Below are 21,520 nucleotides of genomic sequence, written 5' to 3'. Positions count from 1 at the left end.
CCACCCCTAAAGAGCTTTGAACTGAGTTGGAAATGGAACACTCATCAAGTTGGTGGACCTGGAATCAATTATGGACCTGAACAGGTGAGGAAGGTGGGTCTTCTTCCCTGGCTGACACTATTGAAATAGCTAGGTTTTTAAACGACAATCTAACATCTAAAACTTTGACAAACTTTCATAGATGCACGGTAGAAAGTACACTGACCGGTTACACCATGACCTGGTATTGAAACACCAACGCCCTTGAACGGGAAGAAAAATATACAAAAAGTAGTGGATATGGCCCAGTCTATCACAGGAAGAGCCATCCCCTCCATTCAGCATATTTATACGGAGCAACGTTCCAAGAAAGTAGCATGTCTTCTATCTTTTTTTTTGATATCTTCGGGGTCTCTCACCACCCAGGTCATGCTCTCTTCTCACTGCCACCATAAGGAAGGAACTACAAGAGTCTCAGGACCCACGCCACCAGGTTCAGGAACAGTTATTAACCCTCAGCCATCAGGCTCCCAAACCAAAGGAGATAACTTCACTCACCCCGACACTGAACCAATTTCACAACCTATGGACTCACTTTTAAGGACTCTACAACTCATGTTTTCGATATTTATTGCTTATTTATTATAATCACAGTTTTTTTCCCTATCTTTCCGTATTTGCAGTTTGCTGTCTTTTGCGCGTTGGCTGTTTGCCGGTTTCTGTTGGGTCTGGTTTTTCATTTGATTCTATTGTGTTGCTTTCTACTCAGTGTGAATGCCCACAAGAAAATGAATCTCAGGGTTGTACATGGTGGCATACATGTACTTTGATAATGTATTTACTTTGAACTTTGATTGATATGTTACTGTTATCGAGAGCAGCTTTTTTGCTCTAATGATCCAGATTTACTCAAGCACTTAAAACACTCCAGCTGCCAAGCAAGACTGAACCTCACGTCTCTGGATCAGAGATCCCAGACTCAGGCTGCCAGCAGTGAAAGTGGTTTGCTTTGAGCTTACCATAACACTCCCTCCTTATTTTCTTCATCTTCTTCCTGCACAGTCTGCTTTCTGAACTGGATATCTTCATCTGAAAGACAGACAGGCAGAAATCAGCCATCTGAAATGGAGGAACAGAGTGCCAATTGCTCCCTGAAGAAAACAGTTCTCACGTCTTTTTCTGTCAAGCACCTACTGCATGAAAGAAGCCAGTTAGCTCTCTCGATCCACAACAATAATCAAGTACCATTTACACCAGGGGTTCCAAAGCTGGCGAACACAGACTCCTTGGTCAATGGTAGGGGTCCATGGCATTGATAAAGTTGGGAGCCCCAGATTTACACTGATCCTAATTCACTCTCACCTCCTTCATATTGCACACTGTACTCATTTTCCTACTGCCTTTCAGTGTCCCAAATAAAACACCCCAATGTGCTCAATGTTATGCTCCATTACAGTGAATTCAGTAGCCGTTTAAAATAGGCTCGGTGGCTCCTCCGATACTTCCACTTCACGGTTCACGTGTTGTTCGATCAGAGATGCTCTTCTGTACACCACTCTGGTAATGCATCATTACTTGAATTATTGTCGTCTTCCTGTCAGCTTGAACCAGTCTGGCCATTCTCCTCTGACCTCTCTCGTTGACAAACCGTTTTCGCCCACAGAACCGCTGCTGGCTGGAGGTTTTCAATTTTTCGCACCATTCTCTGTATACTCTAGGGACTATAGTGCGTGAAAAATCCCAGGAGATCTGCAGTTTGAGACACTCAAACCACCCCATCTGGCACCAACAATCATTCACCAATCAAAATCACTTAGATTTCGTCCATATTCTAGCCGACTGCGCCACTGAAGCCACGTCCAAACAAAAGCTGAACCTCTTGACCATAACGCACAACAGCATGCAGGCGAGTTCCTGCTACATGATTGGCTGATTATGTATTTGCATTAGCGAGCAGGGTGTACAGGGGTACCTGATAAAGTGTGTCATCCGAGTAAGAGAGTCAGTGTTTGGCCCATATCACTCAAGTTTTTTCCTATCCATTCACCTTCCTACTGCCTTTAACTGCTGTAATCGTACCTACCAGAGGAATGACAGCTGATTCCATGCACGCACCTCCCTTTGAGTGAAACTCTTCCCCTTCTCACCTCAAAACTACACCCTCAAGTTTTAGACTCCTCCACACTGGGGGAAAGAATGTAACTATTCATCTTATCTATGCCCCTCCTGACTTTATAGACACTACTTTCTTTTATCTTTTTATTATCATTATCAATATCAACAAAATAAAATTGATACATAGATAATGGGATTACAAACATACACATTTCAACTGAACATGAAAGAATACATAAGCAATAGTTACAGTATAAATGAGTCTTCCCAAATCATGGACGATACAAGTAACAAATAAACAAGGCAAATTATAGACACTACTTGTGGGTTAATTGGTCATTGTAAATTGTCCCACATCTAAGCTAGGATTAAATCAGGTTGCTGGCAGCATGAAGAGCCCGACAGGCTTCTTCTGCCCTGTATTTCTAACTAAATAAACTTTCTAACACTCACTTTCAGCAGGAAGAACATACAGAGGCCAGGCAACCTATCGAGCAGCACACCTTTGGAATGTGGGTTAAGATCTGTGGGGAGCGTGCAAGCTCCACACGGAGAGCACTGGAAGTTACTGGAGTTCCACTGGCTGCCCTTTGACCTGGGTGTGGGTGGAGAGCAGCACAGCACAGTGCTTAGTGAGTTGGTGTTATCACAGTGCCAGAATCAGGGTTCGTTTTCCACTGCTGTCTGTGAGTTCTTCCTGTGATCATGTGGGTTTCCTCTGAGTGCTCTGGTTTCCTCCCACATTCCAAAGATGTACAGGACACTAGGTTAATTGGTCACATGGGTGTAACTAGGCAGAGCAGGCTTGTTGAAGCCAGAAGGCCTGTTAGTGTGCTGTATTACTAAATTTAAACAAAAAACTTCTTGGTGAATTTAATTTTTCATTTTCATCCACTCAAAATTGCGGCTAATATAACCTGCTATCCCATCGCTGTCTTCAAGAGGAATTTGAAGAATTCCTGCAGAGTGCAGAGTCTTAGTTTTAATCAGGAGTCAGGAGAAAGTTGTGGGTAACAGAGGAATGTGGTTAAGTTAGAGGACTGGTACCCAGGAAAATGAGTCACTTATCTGAAGACTGAGATTCAAATCGTAAAATGACACAGAGAACTTAAAACTAAAATAACTATATAAATCTCAAAGAAAGACTTAAAGCCCATAAGACATAGGAGCTGAATTAGGCCATTCAGCCTATCGAGTCTGCTCCGCCATCTCATCATGGCTGATTGATTATCCCTCAACACCCTTCTTCTGCATTCTCCCCGTACCTTTGACACCCTTACTAATCAGGAACTTTTCAACCTCCACTTTAAATATACCGAATGACTTGGCCTCCACAGCCGTCTGTGGCAATGAATTCCACAGATACACCACCCTCAGACTAAAGAAATTCCTCTTTATCTCTGTTCTAAAGGGACGTCCTTCTATTCTGAGACCATGCCTTCTGGTCCTAGACTCCTCCACTATAGGAAACATCCTCTCCATGTCCAATCCATCCGAGGCTTTCAATATTCGATGGTCATACAGTATTACAGCACATACAGGCCCTTCAGCCCATGTCATCCATAGGCCTCCCATCCATGTACTTAACCAAACTTCTCATAAGTGCTGAAATCAAACACATTTCCATGACTTCCACTGACAACTCATTCCAGTTAGTAATGGTAAGTGGTAATGGTGATGGTAGAACTGCTGGATCACTGTAGGACACAGTCAGTCCATTAACATCCTTCAGGGAAGGAAGTTTACTCCTTTCTCCACTCTGGGCCTTGCATGATTTTTGACCCAATGTGGTTCACTGTTGACTGCCCTCTATAGGGAACTCTGTTCCAGTGTAGATAGGGCTGGGTAGTAAATGCAGGATGAGTTGGTGAGTTCCAGGTTCTGTCACACAATGAAAGAAACCAATGGACAGTCTGGAATCGGTATCCAGGACGTGGAAAGATGCCTCACCACTCAGGTCAGCTGACTGCTCAAAATGGCGGATAACCAGCAGATAGTTGTGATTAGTCAGTCGACTCACTTCATGTTCTGGAGGACCAAGTCCAAGAGTTTAATATCAATCCCAATTCTGATTCTAGTCCATAATATCTGGAACTGAAGTATTGGTTTACAGTTGGCTCCCTCACTGTTTTCTGATTGTTGGGCATTGACCCACCACTGCTCCTTTCCCAGAATGGACTGTGGCCCACAAACCATGACTGACGATACCCCTGGGGCAGTACTCCATACCCTGCCTCCAACGACAGAGGCACTGGCTGGACCAACACTAACACTGGGGCATGCCACCCCAAAGCATGCTGGATCCTCACTGCTAGTGAAAGAGAACAATCGCAATAAAATGTGCAAATTTATCCTTACCACAAGAATTCCCTTCCACGTCATCCAAGAGATTTGCTGTTGAGGGTGCTGTTCCGAGACTGCGTTGCCAAATGGGTAAAGGAAAAACACACACAAGCCCTGGACTTGGCGGCAATAAACAGAAATGATTAACGTTGCCTTTGGGCCAGACCAGTCACATCCCATTCGGGTGGTCACTAACTACTTTCCAGCCAATGAATGGGGGCCTTCTGTTAAGGCACAGCAAGATTCCATACAGAGCAACAGAACGGTGGCCTGACAATCCATTTGGAAGGCAGCAGCAGGAAATCCAAAATAACTGAAAAATAACCAGCAGGTCAGGCAACATCTGTGGACAGAGTATTGGCATTAATGTTTAAGCTTGATGGCCACCCAAGCTCCTCTTCAAAACAGAGGCCTTAGTTAACAAATCCTGCAAAGCACATCAAGGGAAACTATAGGACTTTGGGTCCATAAGATATAGCAGCAGAATTAGGCCATTTGGCCCATTGAGTCTGCTCCGCCATTTCATCATGGCTGATGCAATTTTCCCTCTCAGCCCCAATCTCCTGCCTTCTCCCTGTAACCCTTCATGCTATTATGAATCAAGAATCTATCAACCTCTGCTTGAAATATACCCAATAACTTGGCCTCAACAGTCATCTCCAGCAAGGAATACCACAGATTCACCACCCTCTGGTTAAAGAAATTCCCCCTCACCTCCATTCCAAATTGACATCCCTCTATTGAGTTCCCAACCATTTTTATGCCATGGACCCTTACCATTAACCTAGGGGTGCATGGATTCCAGGCTGGGAACTCCTGCTCTACTCTGAGGATGTGCCCTCTGGTCCTAGACTCCGCCATTATACAAATCATCCTCTTCACGTCCACTCTGTCAAAAACTTTCAACATTTGCTGGGTTTCAGTGAGATACTCTTTCTCATTCTTCTGAATTCCAGCGAGTACAGGCCCGGAGCCATCAATCACTCCTCATATGGAGTCAATGCAGCATATACAAGTTAGGCCAACAGCTTCAGTCTGTATCATTCCCATGTGGCCATGTGCTGTTAGGTTGGGCCTGTCACTCAGTTCTCCATCAGAAAAAGGAGGAGAAATATTAAGTCCATGACTTTCTTCTGTGCAGCCACAACTCCATCCTACAGGGCTATTTATCCCCCTTGCTCTATCTGTGTACCCAAAGTACTGCGCGTTAAGCTACAAGCACTGCTGTAACTTAACCACAGTATTTAGGGTGGCATGGTAGTGTAACACTGTGCAGCGTTGATGACCAGAAGATTGGGAATCAATTCCTGCCGCTGTCTGCGAGGAGTTTGCACGTTCTCCCCATGACTGCGTGGATTTCCTCTGGGTGCTCTGGCTTCCTCCCACAGTCCAAAGACAAACAGGTTAGATGAGTGAGTCTTGGGCACGTTATGTTAGTCCCAGAAGCACAGCAGCTCTTGCAGGCTTGCCCCCAGCACATCCTTGGACTGTGTTGGTACTTGACACAAACAACACATTTCAAAGTTTGCTTCAACCTTTCAATGTACATGTGACAAATAAAACTAACATTATCTTTCATCTTTATTCCGAGCCCGGCTTGTTATTGTCACTGTCTTCTGAAGTTTCCTGTTTCCCCAGTGCTGGTTCCATTGGAAACACAACCTGCCAAGGATACGTGTGATGTTTTAAGGAATGCTTTCGCTTCAGCTTCCTCATCTTCGTCTTCTCAGAGAAAGCACGCGCCAGCTCGAAGAGCTTCTTCCGCGTGGCTGCAGAGAGGAAGTAATGCGTCAGTCCCCTTATGTTTGGTCAAGATAGAATTATCAGAGATCACATGACTGACATTCACTTAAACAAACAGAGAATGCAAAATAAACTGGTTTTTGTGCTATTTCCTTTTGATATGTGTGTCACTATCACTTATGCTGCATTTGTGATGTGTCCAGTGTGGTAGTGTAGGGGATACAGTAGTGCTTTTCACTCTCACTTCCATCTTCCACCGCTGGCTAACAGTCTTGTGAAAGGGAGAGCTGAATGTGTAAGTCCCTCCCTGCCAGTACACACCCTCTCCAACAGCAAGCCCCTCATAGTGCTTCCTCGCTGGCGTCGCACGGAAACTGAACTCCTTTCGGACTCGGGCTGAGCTACAGAGGATGGGGAGGAGGTCTGGCCCCTGCACACGCAGCACACAGGCCCATCAGTGTGTGGACACGCCCTGGTGCTCGTGAACCAGATCCCCCAGCTACGGGTAAATAGCCCCACTGCCTGTGGGCAGCATCGGGAAAGACGAAGGCTACGGGAGTAAACCCAGACAGCAAATCTGGAGTGGAGCCCCCAAGGCAGCTGGATCTCATTGAACATCCTCCCGGCAGCTCTTGCAGCCAAGCTGGTGCCAAACCTATTGCTGCATAAGCTTCCCTTTGGACTGCACTGGTGAGGCCGAGAGAGGGATCTTGACAACTGGGCATCTCGGGATCTCCATACATTTCCCAGATTTGTGGTGATGATCATCACCCTTTGTCCTTTGAGGCAGACGGATGCCAACAATAATTGCCTCCAAGATTAGATTCCTCCCCATTCTGATGTTTGGTCTGAACAACAACTGAACCTCTTGACCATGTCTGCATGCTTTTATGCAATGAGTTGCGGACACGTGATTGGCTGCTTAGATACTTGCATTAACAAATAGGTACCTGAGTGTGCACAAGACAAAAGGGAAGGTGCAGGGTAACTGAGACAGACAGAAGTGAGGGTAGGATGAGGGGTGGGGGGGGGAGGGTCGGGATGGGAGGTGGGTTCTGTAGAGCATAAACACCAACCTGTTGATGAAAAATAATTTCAGGAGGACTCACATTTTCCCATGTGTTTTAATTTGTCCCTGAACAAGGCTTCATCAAGTGGTACACCGCTTGCTTCAGCGACACCAGTGGCACCGGATTCAGCTGCAAGGAGTAGAAGGAGTTAACATTTGCTTCAAAACACTTGCCTCTCATCATCCTGGCTCTTCATCACAGCAATAAGGCACGCCTGGCCCCAGCACGCAAACCACTGGAGGGCTGCCAGTTACTTCTATCCATTTCAGTGCTGTCAGCACATCCGACCTTAAATTATTCTGTAACGACTGGTCCGGACTGTAGTTAAAATTTCTTCTTATTTCTTTTTGTCAATTTCTTCTTATTTTCTTTTTGGGGTGAAAATGAAGTAAATTTCAGTGACGTCTTGGAAGGGGCCCTTATTTCACCTGCCTTCTGGAACTTTAATGAAAAGTTTTAAGGCAGCACACTGACGTATTCTGAGCACATTCGGAGTTAAGGAATTGGCCTGCGCAGTGTGTTAATGGGGCGGCCCTGTATCATAGCGGTCAGCACAAACAACCAGAGTTCAATTCCTGCCACTGCCTGTGAGGAATCCGTACGTTCTCCCCATGACAGGGTGGGTGTCCTCTGGGTGCTCCGGTTTCCTCCCACATTGCAAAGACGTTCAGGCTAGGGTGAGTAAGTTGTGGGCACACGATGTTGGTGCCAGAAGGAATTGCGGGCTGCCCCCAGCACAAATTAGAATGTGTTGTTTGTTGACGCAAACAATGAATTACACTAGAGATTTCAATGTACACGTGACACGTAAAGCTAATCTTTAATCTTTATTACAAACAAGAGAAACAGCAGATGCTGGAAATCCAAGCAACACACACAAAACGCGTCCTGCCGAAAGGTCGACTGTACTTTTTTTCCATAGATATGCCTGGCCTGCTGAGTTCCTCCAGCATTTTGTGCGGGTTGCTTTAATCTTTATGACCTGGTAACCTGTGTTAAAAATATCAGATGAGGGATCAACTTTGGTCATCTTCTGGGTCTTCAAAGTGGTCCAATGGAATCTTGAGAAGGCAGATGCAGTTTGAGACTCGTGTGTCACCTGAAAACTAAAGTGCTCGATGCAGCTGCACTCCCCAGTACCCCACAGGAGTGTTCGCCCGGATTCCTGTGCTCAGATCTCCGCAGCAAGAAATCAAATCCACCAGCGGCTGACTCAAATACACTGAGTCACAGTTAACACAGACACCACGGTACAGCCGGGGGCTCTGCATGGGGATATCGTCCTGAAATAGGATCACTGACAATTTGGTTCAAGGTTACGCTTTCTTCTGCTGAAGACGTACTGGGAAAGGTTACAAGTAGCTGAGCTCTTCGAGCCAGGACTGGCTCGTCTCGGGCAAGAAACAAGTAGTATTGTGTGCAGTTTTGTTCACCTACAGAAAAGATGTAAGCTTGTAAATAACTTTGAAAGAATGTTATAAGGAAAGATTGAATAGGTTACAACTGTATTCCTTAGAACATAGAAGATTGAGAGGGTATTTTGATCGGGGTATATAAAAATTATGAGGGGTACCGATAGATAGGGTAAATGCAAGCAGGATTTTTCCACTGATGTTCAGTGGGACTAGATCTAGAGGTCAAGGGTCAAGGGTGAAAGGTGAAATGCTTAAGGGGAACATGAGGGGAAACTTCTTCACCCAGAGGGTGGTGAAATTGTGGAACAAGCTGCCGGAACAAATGATGGATGTGATTTTGATTTCAACACTTGGAAAAGAAATTTGGATAGGTACGTAGATGGGAGTTGTTCGGAGGGCTATGGAGGTGCAGGTTGATGGGAATGGTACAGCACGGACTAGATGGTCCAAAGGGCCAGTTTCTGTGCTGTAGTTTTCTATGATTCAATGCCAGGAGGAACTCAGCGGATCAGGAAGCAACTGTGGAGGGAGATGGACAATGGGTTGGGACGCAAATTCAACGTGAATTTATTAACAAAGTGCTTACATAGTCACCTTTTCTTGCAAATGAACCAGGCTAGGACTTCATCTGGAGTCCAGACAGAGGGTCCTGACCCCACCATTTCCTTTCACAGATGCTGCCCGACCTGCCGAGCTTCTCCCAGTTTCCTGCGTCCCCACCGTGGCTCAGTTCAGGGCTGGTTTATCAAGGGGTGCAGGGTCAATCCTGTGTGGGGGCTCATTCAGCCAGGTAATGTAATGTAAACTCAATCCTGGGCTCAGATAATGCTCCAGCATTCAGCTTCCATGTAGAGTTGGGTGGGGGTTAAAAGAATTGACCAACAGTGCCCGAGGGAAACAGAGACCAGGAGGAGTTTCTTCAGCCTGAGGGTGGTGAATCTGTGGAATTCATTACCACCGGCAGCTGTGGAGGTCAAGTCATTGGGTAGAGTTAAAAGCCAAGGTTGATAGGCTCTTGATTAGCAGAGGTGTCAAAGGCTACGGGGAGAAGGCAGGTGAATGGGGGCCGAGTGGGAGCTAAATCAGCCAGAAGCACAAGATTCTGCAGATACTGGAAATCCAGAGCAACAAATACAAACTGCTGAAGGAACTCAGCAGGTCGGGCAGCATAAATGAAAATTAATAAACAGTCGACATTTCAGGCCAAGACCCTAAATTAGCCATGATGGAATGGCAGAGCAGACTCGATGGGCCAAATGGCCTAGTCTTTTGAAAGCAGCTGATGGGCCACGCCCACAGATCAGTGCTAAGAGCTTCCTGGCGGGCACTGTGGGGCCACTCACCCCTCCTCGGCCGCCTGTGCAAACGGCCACATCCGAGGCAGCCGTCAGCCCTGAGTTCTCCGCAGCAGCTGCCTCGTGAACAGCTGCCAGCTCATCACCATGTATGGTAACACTGTGAAATTTATCAAAAGGAGCAAAGACTGATAAATTATTAGCAGCTGAACAGATCTCAGTAGGCAGACAGCACTAAATCACCACCAGGTATTAATGGCAAATTATAAGCCTAATAAATCACAGGAGGCAAGAGCTGACGTCTACATTACCTGGAACAGCTGAAGACAAACTAACGCCATCGCTGGGCAAGGACTCAATTGCACTGGTGGAATTTGATTTCCTAGATTCATACTTGAGCCGATCTGAAAAATAAAACTCAGTTACAGCGACCAGTGGGATTTGGAAAGACTGGGTACAGGCCGGAATGTGGCCAGGCCCAGAGAGTATCGCTGTGGTAGGGCCCAGATCGGAGTGCGGGCGACGAGCTGGTGTTTGGACCATTTAAACAGCAGGCCAGGTGGACTGAAGAGGCAGGGTGTCCGGACTGGAGGCGAGGGTTGGGATGGGTTCTGCTCCACGATGTTTACTCCACTCTCCTCAGCACCGAGGCTGAGCCCTGCTCCAGCCGCTCAGTGCTTTTAGTGTCTGTGAGCTTCACAGCGATTTGCCCCGCTGTCTGATGTACTGAGGCTATGGGCCTACTCCGGCTGCTCCAGGTCTATGGAATCAATTTTGTTCTGAATGATGTTGCTTGCTTTTATTGTCTGCACAATTTGTTTCTTTGTCTCTCTTTCTGGGCATTGGGTGTTGGTCTTTTTTTTCTCAATTGTTTTTTTTCCAGTTTCTTGTTTACTGCCTGTAAGCAGACAAATCTCCTGGTTGTATATTTATAACAAATGTACTATGAACTTTGACTCCTGTCCTGTGGTTGGGTTTGCCTGTTCTGACCAGACTAGGACATGAAGAGGTGAGAGGCATGTTTTTTTTTTAAAAGTACAGAGAGTGGAGAGGAGAGTACCTGTGGTGGCTGGAGAGACAGATACATAAGAGATGTTTAGATAGGCACATGAATGTGAGGAAAATGGAAGGATATGGACATTGTGCACGAGAGATCAGTTTATTGGTTACTAATTTAACAGGTTTGACACAACATAGTAGGCCAAAGAGCCCGTTTCTGTGCAGTACTGCTCTATATCTGTGGACATCACTGACATTTATCACTCATCCCTTCCACCCAGGTGGTTTGTTACCCCGCTGTGGACAACACAAGAGATTCGACCCCACTGCTGAGAATCCTGTATGGTCCAAACGCTGCAGGGCCAGATTTCCTTTCAGATTCCTTTTCGATTTAAACGCAACCCTGCAGTTCCACAGTCACGGCGACCCACGTGAACTGGCTATTCCAGGGTTGCATAAATGATGGGAAGTTCTCAGCTGCTGCGTGCTGGAGCTAGCTGGAAAGTCCACCCAAGTCTGGACATGGCATCCCTACCTTCCAGCAAACACCCAGCGTCTGCCAACTGCAGTTTATCCCTGCTTTCTGGTGGTAAACTGTCTCATTTCCCTGTGATCCTGCATTACATCTTCACTCTTAATTCATTCCCAGTCAGTCACACCACGTACGCTCCTGTGCCCAGTGTCACTTTATGGACGTACAATCAATCTACTGTTTGAATATAAGCCACCTTATGTACTTATATGTATTGTGTTTTTGAAAGAAATATATTCTTTATTGGCTTTTTTTGCTACATCAGATCTGGAGTGACCACTATTTCATTCTCCTTTATACCTCTGTACTGGAAATGACATTCAACAATCTTGAATCTCTGCATTAGCTCGACAAAAGTACTTACTTTTCCTGCTTGAGCCGAGACAGTGAATAGCTGTCTATCCTCTGATCTATGAAGACCATCGCCACTAACTCTGCTATTACCAGACACTAACTGAAAATGGACTTGTCAACAGTTTCAGTGCTCATTGGCCACCTGCTCGTTGATGCAAATATCTAATCAGCCAATCATGTGGCAGCAACTCAATGCCTAAAAGCATGCAGACATGGTCAAGAGGTTCAGTTGATGTTCAGATCAAACATCAGAACGGGGTAGAAATGTGATCCAAGTGACTTTGGCGGCACATTGGTTGTTGGTGCCCGACTGGGTGGTTTGTAACTGCCCTCAGAAGCTATTGATCTCCTGGGTTATTTTTTTTTAAAAATGCACCACATATGGAGTTTACAAAGAATGGTGTGCAAAAATGCTTGTTTAAGGTGGTAAAGAAGAATGGCCAGACAGGTTCAAACTGGCAGTAACTCAAATAACCACACGCTACAACAGTGGTGTGCAGAAGAGCATCTTGAACGCACAGTATGTCAAACCTCGAAGTGGATGGGTTAAAGCAGAAGGCCATGAACATACCTAATAAAGGACGTACCTAATAAAATGGCCACTGAGTGCAATTTGGATTAAGATTTCTAGCTTTATTACTTTCTTCTGTCAGAGTAGTGGGCCTTGAGGACAATTACAATGCCCTAATTATCTTCCTACTTCAGACGAGACAATTTAGGGTTGAAATTTAGGAGACAGAGAGCAGCAGGAGTATTATTTCTCGGATTCGAGGGCTGAGTCTGGAAAGGTGCCACAGGCACTGATCCTGGGTCCCCTGTTGTTCATCATACATATTAATGACTTAGACAACAATGTAGGTGACATCAGAATCACAAGTGTGGTGGACAGCAAATAAAGTCGTGAAAGTTTACAGCAGGTCTTCGGCTAACTGGGAAAACGTACGAGGGAAAGGCAGATGGAATTTGACACAGACAAGTGCAGAGTGGTGCAGTTTGGGGAAATAAAGCCCAGGCAAAATTAGCACAGTGAAAGTAGGACCCTATGGCGTATTGTAAAACAGGAATACAGCTCCATAGCTCCCTGAAAGTGGTGACTCAGGTTGCCATGGTACCATGATAACAAAGCAGTTAACACATTATCGCAGCTCGGGCCATCGGAGTTCAGAGTTCAACTCCCACCTCGCCTGTACGTCCTCCCCATGGAATGTGGGGTTTTCTCCAGGTGTCCTGGTTTCCTCCCACAGTCCATTCTGGTTAATTAATAGGTGAATTGGTCATTGTAGGTCATCCAGTGATTAGGCTAGGGTTAAACTGGGGGTTGCTGGGCAGTGTGACTGGGAGGGAGGGATAGATGGACAGTGGTGAAGGCAGCATTACTTCATTGAATGGAGTTTTGAGTACCAGACAGGTGATTTATATAGGTTTACAAAACCATTCGGGGCACAGAGAAGATAGAGTGCCATTGTCCTTTCTCTAAGATTGGGAATCTAAAACTAGAACGCATAGCTTTGAGGTAAGAAAGAGGGGAAATATTTAAAGGCAGCTTGAAGGGCAGGTTTTATGTCGCACTGTGGTACACTGGCTTGATGTCCTGATGTACCAAATGAATTCTGCTCCCATATCTTATGGAAAGTGCATTTTAATTTCAGTTTGGGCATGTGGCCATGCTGGTATCTTACTGCCTTTGGGAAGATGGCAGTCAGCAGCAATCTCGATCCCCTGCATCCATCTGGGATACCTGCAGTGGTGCAGACGTCAGTGCAGGAAGCAACATGTAATCAGAGCCCCCTGTCCCAAGGAGCAGCCCTGGGTAGAGAGGCCTTCTACCAGGGTACAGGAGAGCAAGGAGTTAATAGGAATGACTAAGGGGGAACATTATTCCCAATCCCACTAAGGCCGGCTGGGATTTGCCCCTCACCTACCCTTTTCCAGTGCCAGCAGGAAGTCGCGGTTTCTCTGCAGCTCCTTCATGAACTCTTCGTTCTGCAGGAAGAGAGCAACGCGTTCATCTTCCAGGTACTGCTTCAGCTTCCGCTCCTGGTCAGCCGACCCACGCGGCTCCGGGCCCGTCCCGATCTTGGCCTTCTGAGAATTCTGCAGGGAGGGGGGGAACAGCAAGAGGATCAACTCCAACGCCATCACAGACCTCCCCATTTCATCAGCCTTGGACTTCTGTACCCCCTGCCCGGTGGGAGAGAGGAGATGGCAGAACATCTGGGTTGGTGACGAGAAGTGTAGGTGGAGCAAATGGAGGGGAGGCTGGCGATGTGCTGAGCTGTGTTCATAACTCTCTGCAGTGCCCTGCAGCCACGGGCAGAGCAGTTGCTGTACCAAGCAGTGATGCATCTGGAGAGGGTGCTTTCTGTGGAGCAGTGACAAAAATTGGTAAGAGATAGTGCTGTTGCTACACTGGGTCCCAGTAGAGTGACGTCAGGGGCTGGTGGAAATTCCAAAAGAGGGGCAGACCAGGAAAGCAGGAAGTCCATTCGTCACATGCTCACAAACATTTGGAAGCCTGGCTGTCCATGACAGGGGCACCTCATGGCCTCAATTACCCATCATGCTGCAGGGCCAGTGAGGGCCCTTTTCACAAGTGTTCGAGACCAAAAAGGATATAAGAAACACTGAACACAGGAGATTCTGCAGATGCTGGAAATCCAGAGCAACACACACACAAAATGCTGATGCAACTCAGCAGCTCATGCAGCATCTAAGGAGGGGAATAAATAGTTGACATTTCAGGCCAAGGCCCTGAGTTTCATTCCCCTCCGTCGATGCTTCCTGACCTGCTGAGTTCCTCCAGCACTTTGTGTGTTGCTCTTGACTATTCCTTGCCGGGATGCACCCAAGGCCTCAGGTTATAACAACAAAAAACAAAACCCAGCTCACCTGGACCACGTCCAACTGCTGCGGTAGAATTCGCAGAAAGTCGTCAGGTAGGTTACCGAGTAACGGAGGGTTCCAATTCCGGTACCGTCTCTGTGACTGGCTCCCACTGGAGCTCTGGATGTCAAGCCTGCAAGCAAAGTAGAGTCCAGAATTCAACATCAAATCAGCTGAGGTACACACTATATATTAATGCAGGTTGGACACTGTGCTCGTCAGGTGTGGCTGGGAGCTCAGCTAAGAGAAGGGAAACTCTGATCTCAATCTTCTACTATACCCACTCACGGGGAAGGCTTCTGGAGTAAATCCCAAGAAGATGTAGTCCCTAAGACAGTCCTACGCAGAGTTTAACTCCTGCAATGCCGCTGATGCCAAACTCTAGCGGTTTCCATCGTTCCTTCGGGTACGTCAGCTGCACGGAAGAGGGGGAGCTTTCGACATGGGCAGTTGCTTGCTCTCCATATCGTACTGCCCTGGCTTGCACAGCCAACATAGACAGCTGGAAGACCGTGCCATACTGAGAGTCAGCCACGTCCGTGGGCCTGCACTCATATAAACAGAGGATAGCAGAATTCCTTTCCTTATGTGGTGGCAAGATTCAGTCACAATTACTGAGCAGAGTTAATATATCCTTGAATCACTTCTGAATGGTCCAGATCTCCAGCTACCAGTCCAATATTTAACCACTCTGCCACTGTTTATGTAAACTCTTCATGATACTCGTTAAGTTGGGGGGGGGGGGGGCATAGTTTAACAGGGGTCACATGGCAACCTGGTGTTACATGGAAGCTATTGGTCACAGTGCAGTCGGTAGGAAGCAGGAATGACCTGAGACTGAGTGAATGTGAGAGAGATCCACAATGGACAGAATGGTCCTAATCAATACCTCAGTCCGTTGTAGTACAATGTGGTCATTGTGTTAATGGACTCTTGTTTTTTTCTCCCCAATTGTATTTCTTCGTGTATTTTTTTTTCCCAATTTATATTTGCCTTGTTGCTTGTTCCAGTTTGTTTAAGTAACACACACAAAATGCTGGAGGAACTCAGCAGGCCAGACATCGTCAATGGAAGAGAGTGCAGCCAGTGTTTTAGGCTGAGACCCTTCAGCAGGACTGGAAAAGAAGATGCGTCGGAGAAGGGTGAGTCCTCCCACCATGTTAATTGAAAAAAGTCTATCCCCTTCTCTCAATTCCTCCAACTCTACCACCCTGCTCTCAGGATGAGGCTTTTCATTCCAGAACTAAGGAGGTGTCCTCCTTCAAAGAAAGGGGTTTCCCTTCCTTCACCAAAGTTGCCCTCAACCACACCTCTTCCATTTTGCTCAGTCTGCTCTCTCCTCTTCCTCCCGTCGTCGCCCTACCAAGGATAGGGTTCCTCTTGCCCTCACCTACCACCCCACCAGCCTCCACGTTCAGTACATAATTCTCCATAACTTCCACCATCGCCAGGGGGATCCCACCACCAAGCAGATCTTTCTCTCCCCCCCCCCCCCCCCACTTTCTGCTTTCTGCAGGGATCTCTCCCTATGCATCTCCATTGTTCATTCGTCCCTCTCCACAGATTTCCCTCCTGGCTCTTATCCTCACACACGGAACAAGTGCTACACCTGCCCCTACACCTCCTCCCTCACTACCAAGGCCCCAAACAGTCCTTCCAGGTGAGGCGACACCATTTATGAGTCTGTAGGGGTCGCCTACTGTATCCGGTGCTCCTATATAATCGGCGAGATCAACACAGATTGGGAGACTGCTTCACCGAGCACCTACGCTCCATCTGCCGGAAAAAGCAGGATCTCCCAGTTTAATTCCACTTCCCATTCCGACATGTCAGTCCATGGTCTCTTCCGCTGTAACAATGAAGCCACACTCAGGTTGGAGGAGCAACACCTTATATTCCATCTGGGTAGCCTCCAACCACATGGCATGAACATCAATTTCTTGAACTTCATGTAATGCCCCCCCCCCCCACCCCACACCAGCATTCCCATTTCGCTCTCTCACCTCATCTCCTTACCTACCTACACCCTCCCCTCTGGTGCTTCTCCCCTTTTCTTTCTTCTGTGGCCTTCTGTCCTCTCCTATCAAACTTCCCCTTCTCCAGCCCTGAATCTCTTACACCAATCGGCTTTCCAGCTCTTTATTCCCCCCCCTCCCGGTTTCACCTGTCACCTTGTGGTTCTTCCCCCCCCCAAACACACTTTCTTACTCTGACTCCTCATCTTCTTTCCCCATCCCGACGAAGGGTCTCGGCCAAAAATGTCGACTGTACTCTTTTCTAAAGATGCCGCTTGGCCTGCTGAATTCCTCCAGCATTTTGTGTGTTGCTTGGATTTCCAGCATCTGGCAGATTTTTCCTTGTTCCAGATTGCGTAAAGCTATTTCCAGTAGACAAGTGTAAAGGAGAATGAAATAATTGCTACTCCGGATCCAACGCAGCGCAACATAAATCACAATAAGATAAACACAATAAATAAAACACACAATGAGATAGTTTACATATACACACAGGCTGACTGTATGTCCATAAAGGAGGCACAGGATTGTCTGTAAACAAGGTGACTGACAGGAAATGGTGAAATACTGGTGGTGGGGATGTGGAGGGGAGGGTTAATGGGTAGAGGTGTTGATCAGCCTGACCTCCTGGGGAAAATAACTGCTTTTGTAAACACAAAGTACACTGCAGATGCTGGAGTCAAATCAACACGTACAAACAAGCTGGGTGAACTCAGCAGGTTGGGCAGCAACCATTGAAACGAGCAGTCAACGTTTCGGGCCGAGACCCTTCGTCAGGACTGAAGAAGGAGGGGGCTGAGGGTAGACAAAACTGCCCAACGCATCACCGGCACCGGGCCTACCTGCTCTTGAGGACATGCACAAAGAAAGGTGCCGGGAAACAGCCCTGCCCTGCTCATAGACTATTTGCCCCACTCCCATCAGGAAGGAGGGTATATAGCACCCACTCCGAGACCACCAGTTTCACCTGGCACCTTCCACCCTCTCCCCCACCTTCTTTATAGGGCCCCTGTGGCCCCTCCTTCTTCAGTCCTGACGAAGGGTCGCGGCCCGAAATATTGACCGCTCATTTCAACAGATGCTGCCCGACCTGCTGAGTTCGTAACTGTTTTTGAGTCTGGTGGTCTTGGAGTGGATGCTACGTAGCCTCCTCCCTGATGGGAGTGGGGCAACAGTCTATGAGCAGGGCAGGGTTGTTTCCCGGCATCTTTCTTTGTGCATGTCCTCGATAGCGGGTAGGCCCGGTGCCAGTGATGCGTTGGGCAGTGTTGTCTATCCGTTGTAGGGCCTTCCTGTCTGCCACAGTCCCGTTTCAGTACCAAGCAGTGATGCAGCATGTTAGGATGCTCCCTACTGTGCATCTGTGGGGCCTCCTCAGAGGTGGAGAAAGAGAGACCCCACGTGCTACTGATGCCGCTGCAGTAAGATTTAATTTACACCTACTTGAGCACTTGCAACAAACATGACTTTGCCCGTTAAAACGCCACCTGCAGCGGCCTAGCTCACCGTCGAGGGGGCAGAGGAGGGATGTGCGGATACTGTCGGTCAAACACGTGCATGTCGTAGGCAGGAGGAGAATATACGGGAGGGGCTTCCTCATCCGAACTGTCCGGCTCCAGCGTCCTCTCCAGGATCTGAATGAGAGAGCGGGGAGAGAAAAGGAGGAGGTTAAAATGACACAGGAATTTAATGGGCTGCGACCTTGAAAACAAGCACAAGGCCATCAATTGTAATCTGTCAGGGCCGACTGAAGGAGGGCTCACCGGGTAAAGGGAATTCGACAAGTTTATCTTCTGTTTGGTGAAGGCTGAGCACCAAGTCTCATTCCCATTGTTGAAGGAGACCTTTCAACTCGGTGACGGGCCTGTCCAATTACCAAATAAACATACAGAGCATTCAGAGGAAACCCATGTGGGCATGGGAAAAATGTAGGAACTCCTTATGAGCCTGAGTCAATGGCGCTGCAGTAGCATTGGCCAAAACACCACACCACCGTGCCACTGCTCTCTGTCACGGTACCCCAGCTACCACACCATCACTCAAGCCAGGGACATCCAGTCACATTAACACAGGGGACAGGGGTGGTCACAACACATTTATTACCCATCAGTCTGAATTATACGCAAAGTTCAAGACATGAACTGGCCACAGTTTACCAAGCATGGCTAGTCGATCATTTTTACCACCTTCATCCCAACATCCTTGATACGCGAACAAGATCATGAGTATTCAGCTGCTCCAAATTTCTGGGGTGAGAAGTTCCCTAATCCCTCCATCTATTTTATGGTCAAACCCTTTCTGATTTCACTTTTAAACCAATTAAAAAATTCTTCTACATTCTCCCCACCCCCCGAGGGACTTGTTTCTCTGTATAGACTATCAAATCCTTCAATACATTCACACAAGCGACTCCACAGATGCTGAAAATCCAGAACACACACACAATGCTGGAGGAACTCAGCAGGTCAGGCAGCGTCTATATCTACGGAAGGGTTTTGGCCTGAAATGTTGACTGTTTATTCCTCATGATCAGGAATTCCCAACCTTTTTGATGCCATTGGCCAAAACCAATGGGAACCCCTGCCCAAGGTGATGACTGACCTGCTGAGATCCTCCAGCACTTTGTGTGCGTTGTTTCAATATATTAAGATCACAATTTGACCACTCCTCTTCGTTCTGATTTTAAGATAGATGCGTTTCAGATTTACATCTTTCCTCACCACTTAAGCCACTGATCAATGAGGAAAAATCTGCCAAACTCATTATCCCTTCCATCACCTTCATGATCTTTAAACTTTGGTCTTGAATTGGGAAGGCAGGGATATGATCACCATCTGAGGTTTGATCTACCTGAGATTTAATGTTCTCCCCCATGTTACATTGGGTGGTGGGGTGGAGATACACCTTTACCAAAGGAGGTGAAAGGCACTGCTTCCCTCCACTAGCCTGCAGGTCATCCGTGAGCAAGCCCCTTCGGTCAGGATCACGTGAAGACCCTGACCTGGAGTTACTCCAACTTTGGTCCTCTGTGGGAACGGGACCCGCTCTCAGGGCCTCGCGACCGGCCGCTTTTTGATATTCCAGGTTTCCAGATTTTCCCGGCTCTGGAGACCTGCTGATTCTAGGCCGGTGCCCTGGACTGAGGCATCACAGGAGAACACGGAACGTTGGGAGCAGTGGGTTGGCTGCTGGGGGCTGTGTGTCCGGAGAGCTGCACCTTCCTGGGGCCGACTCTCTGGGTGCAGAACTCAGAAAAGTGATGCAACAGACTTTAAACATCGTAAATCAGCGAGTCGTTTGTTATGTCTCCCCTCTCGCTGTGAAATGGGGACACCTCTTTTTCCCTTATTGGGGGGGAGAGAGAGAGCCTGGGGTATGTCGAATTACTGGGTGAATGAGTAGTCTTTGGGGTGCTGCGAGTCTGTGTCTTTATTGATGCTTTGCTGTACACTTGAGTGCTCGGTGGAGGGTGCCGATGCTTTTTTGTTGGAGGGGGTCGGGAGGGGGAGAGTCGCTGCTTTGCTGCTGCTTGAGTGTCGGGCGGGGGCTTTGGGGTTCTAACGTTTAACTGTCTTTCATTCTTTGGGGCACTCCTCCGTTTTCGTGGATGTTTGCGAAGAAGAAGAATTTCAGGGTGTGTATTGTATACATTTCTCTGTCGTTCAATTACCTATTGAAACCATGGGTGGATGGTTGTACGAGCAGCTCGTGTATATTACAAGTCCTGGTTATGTGACCACTGACGCCAGGCAGACAATCTCTGAAGAGTAGTGATAATGATTTGGGTCACCCGTCTTGTAAAGACACTGCCCAGAAGGTGGCAATGCCAAAGCACTTCTGCACAAAATTTGCCAAGAGCAATCACAGTCATGGAAAGACCATAATCACCCTGTCATAAAACACGGCACATAATGAACAAACAAACAAACAAACAAACGTTATTCCGGTAGCAACACACACAAAATGCTGGAGGAATTTAGCGGATCAGGCAGCATCTACGGACCGGAATAGATGAAGATCGACCATAAAAGTTCTTCACTCTCATACAGGAGTTCACAACCTGAGATCCCTGGACCTCTTGGTTAATGGTAGGGGTCCATGGAATAAGAAATTAGTTGAGGCTAATTATACCGGATTACTGCCGTGAGGATTGGAAACAATGGTGACACTCTTTTCATTACACCAGAGATACTGGACACGGTTAGAACCATTGTGTGTTTAAAAAGCAAACACGTTATAAAAGAAATAAGCATTTACATAGCACAATAACATAATAACATAGAGCCTTCTACAAACGTGGAATATAATAGTCCTGATTGCATGAGACAACTAGTTGCTAAACATAGTGAAAAGCTTATCCTTTCAGAGAGCAGATCTCCAAGCAAGGGAACTTAACACAAACACAAAAAGATACTCACGACTTACCAACCCACATGATAAAGTTCTTTGCTTTTCAGATTGCTTTTACTTTTCCAGCAACTTCAAGTACATATCAAGTGCTTTCTCGAAATCTTAGATATAAAAGTTGGCAGCAATGAGAAGTAAACGTGCTTTGGCTAGAGGTTTGAGAACATGCGCAGCTCGTTGTCACAGACGGATGTGGAGGACGAGTCATTGGGTAGCGTTAAAGCTGCGACTGATAGGTTCTTGATTAGTAAGAATGTCAAAGGCAGGAGAATGGTGTTGACAGGGGGAAATAAATCAGACATGATGGAATGGTGGAGCAGACTCAATGGGCTGAATGGCCTAATTCTGCTCCTATGGTCATATGCACAGG

General features: G+C 47.1%; 1 protein-coding gene across 7 annotated transcripts in view; it reads right to left on the bottom strand.

Moving 5' to 3' along the window:
* cuedc1b (CUE domain containing 1b) overlaps positions 1–21,520 on the bottom strand; it is a 133,725-nt gene that overhangs the window by 14,191 nt on the left and 98,014 nt on the right. For 5 of the 7 annotated variants that reach the window (XM_059973394.1, XM_059973398.1, XM_059973395.1 and 2 more), the window contains exons 3-10: positions 18,250–18,377; positions 14,735–14,861; positions 13,768–13,939; positions 10,272–10,364; positions 7,290–7,379; positions 6,113–6,206; positions 4,453–4,511; positions 999–1,068 (exon numbers count right to left, since the gene is read on the bottom strand). In XM_059973394.1, coding sequence (XP_059829377.1) covers positions 999–1,068; positions 4,453–4,511; positions 6,113–6,206; positions 7,290–7,379; positions 10,272–10,364; positions 13,768–13,939; positions 14,735–14,861; positions 18,250–18,377 — 833 coding nt within the window. Of the gene's footprint in view, positions 1–998; positions 1,069–4,452; positions 4,512–6,112; positions 6,207–7,289; positions 8,684–10,271; positions 10,365–13,767; positions 13,940–14,734; positions 14,862–18,249; positions 18,378–21,520 lie in introns of those variants that run through there. The other 2 variants (XM_059973399.1, XR_009512836.1) reach the window with 2 other exon arrangements.

This window comes from Hypanus sabinus, chromosome 6, assembly GCF_030144855.1.
Source record: "Hypanus sabinus isolate sHypSab1 chromosome 6, sHypSab1.hap1, whole genome shotgun sequence".
In the NCBI taxonomy this organism is placed as follows: Eukaryota; Metazoa; Chordata; class Chondrichthyes; order Myliobatiformes; family Dasyatidae; genus Hypanus; species Hypanus sabinus.
The sequence above is the reverse complement of the archived record's forward strand: the minus strand, read 5'-3'. Positions and strand labels throughout refer to the sequence as shown.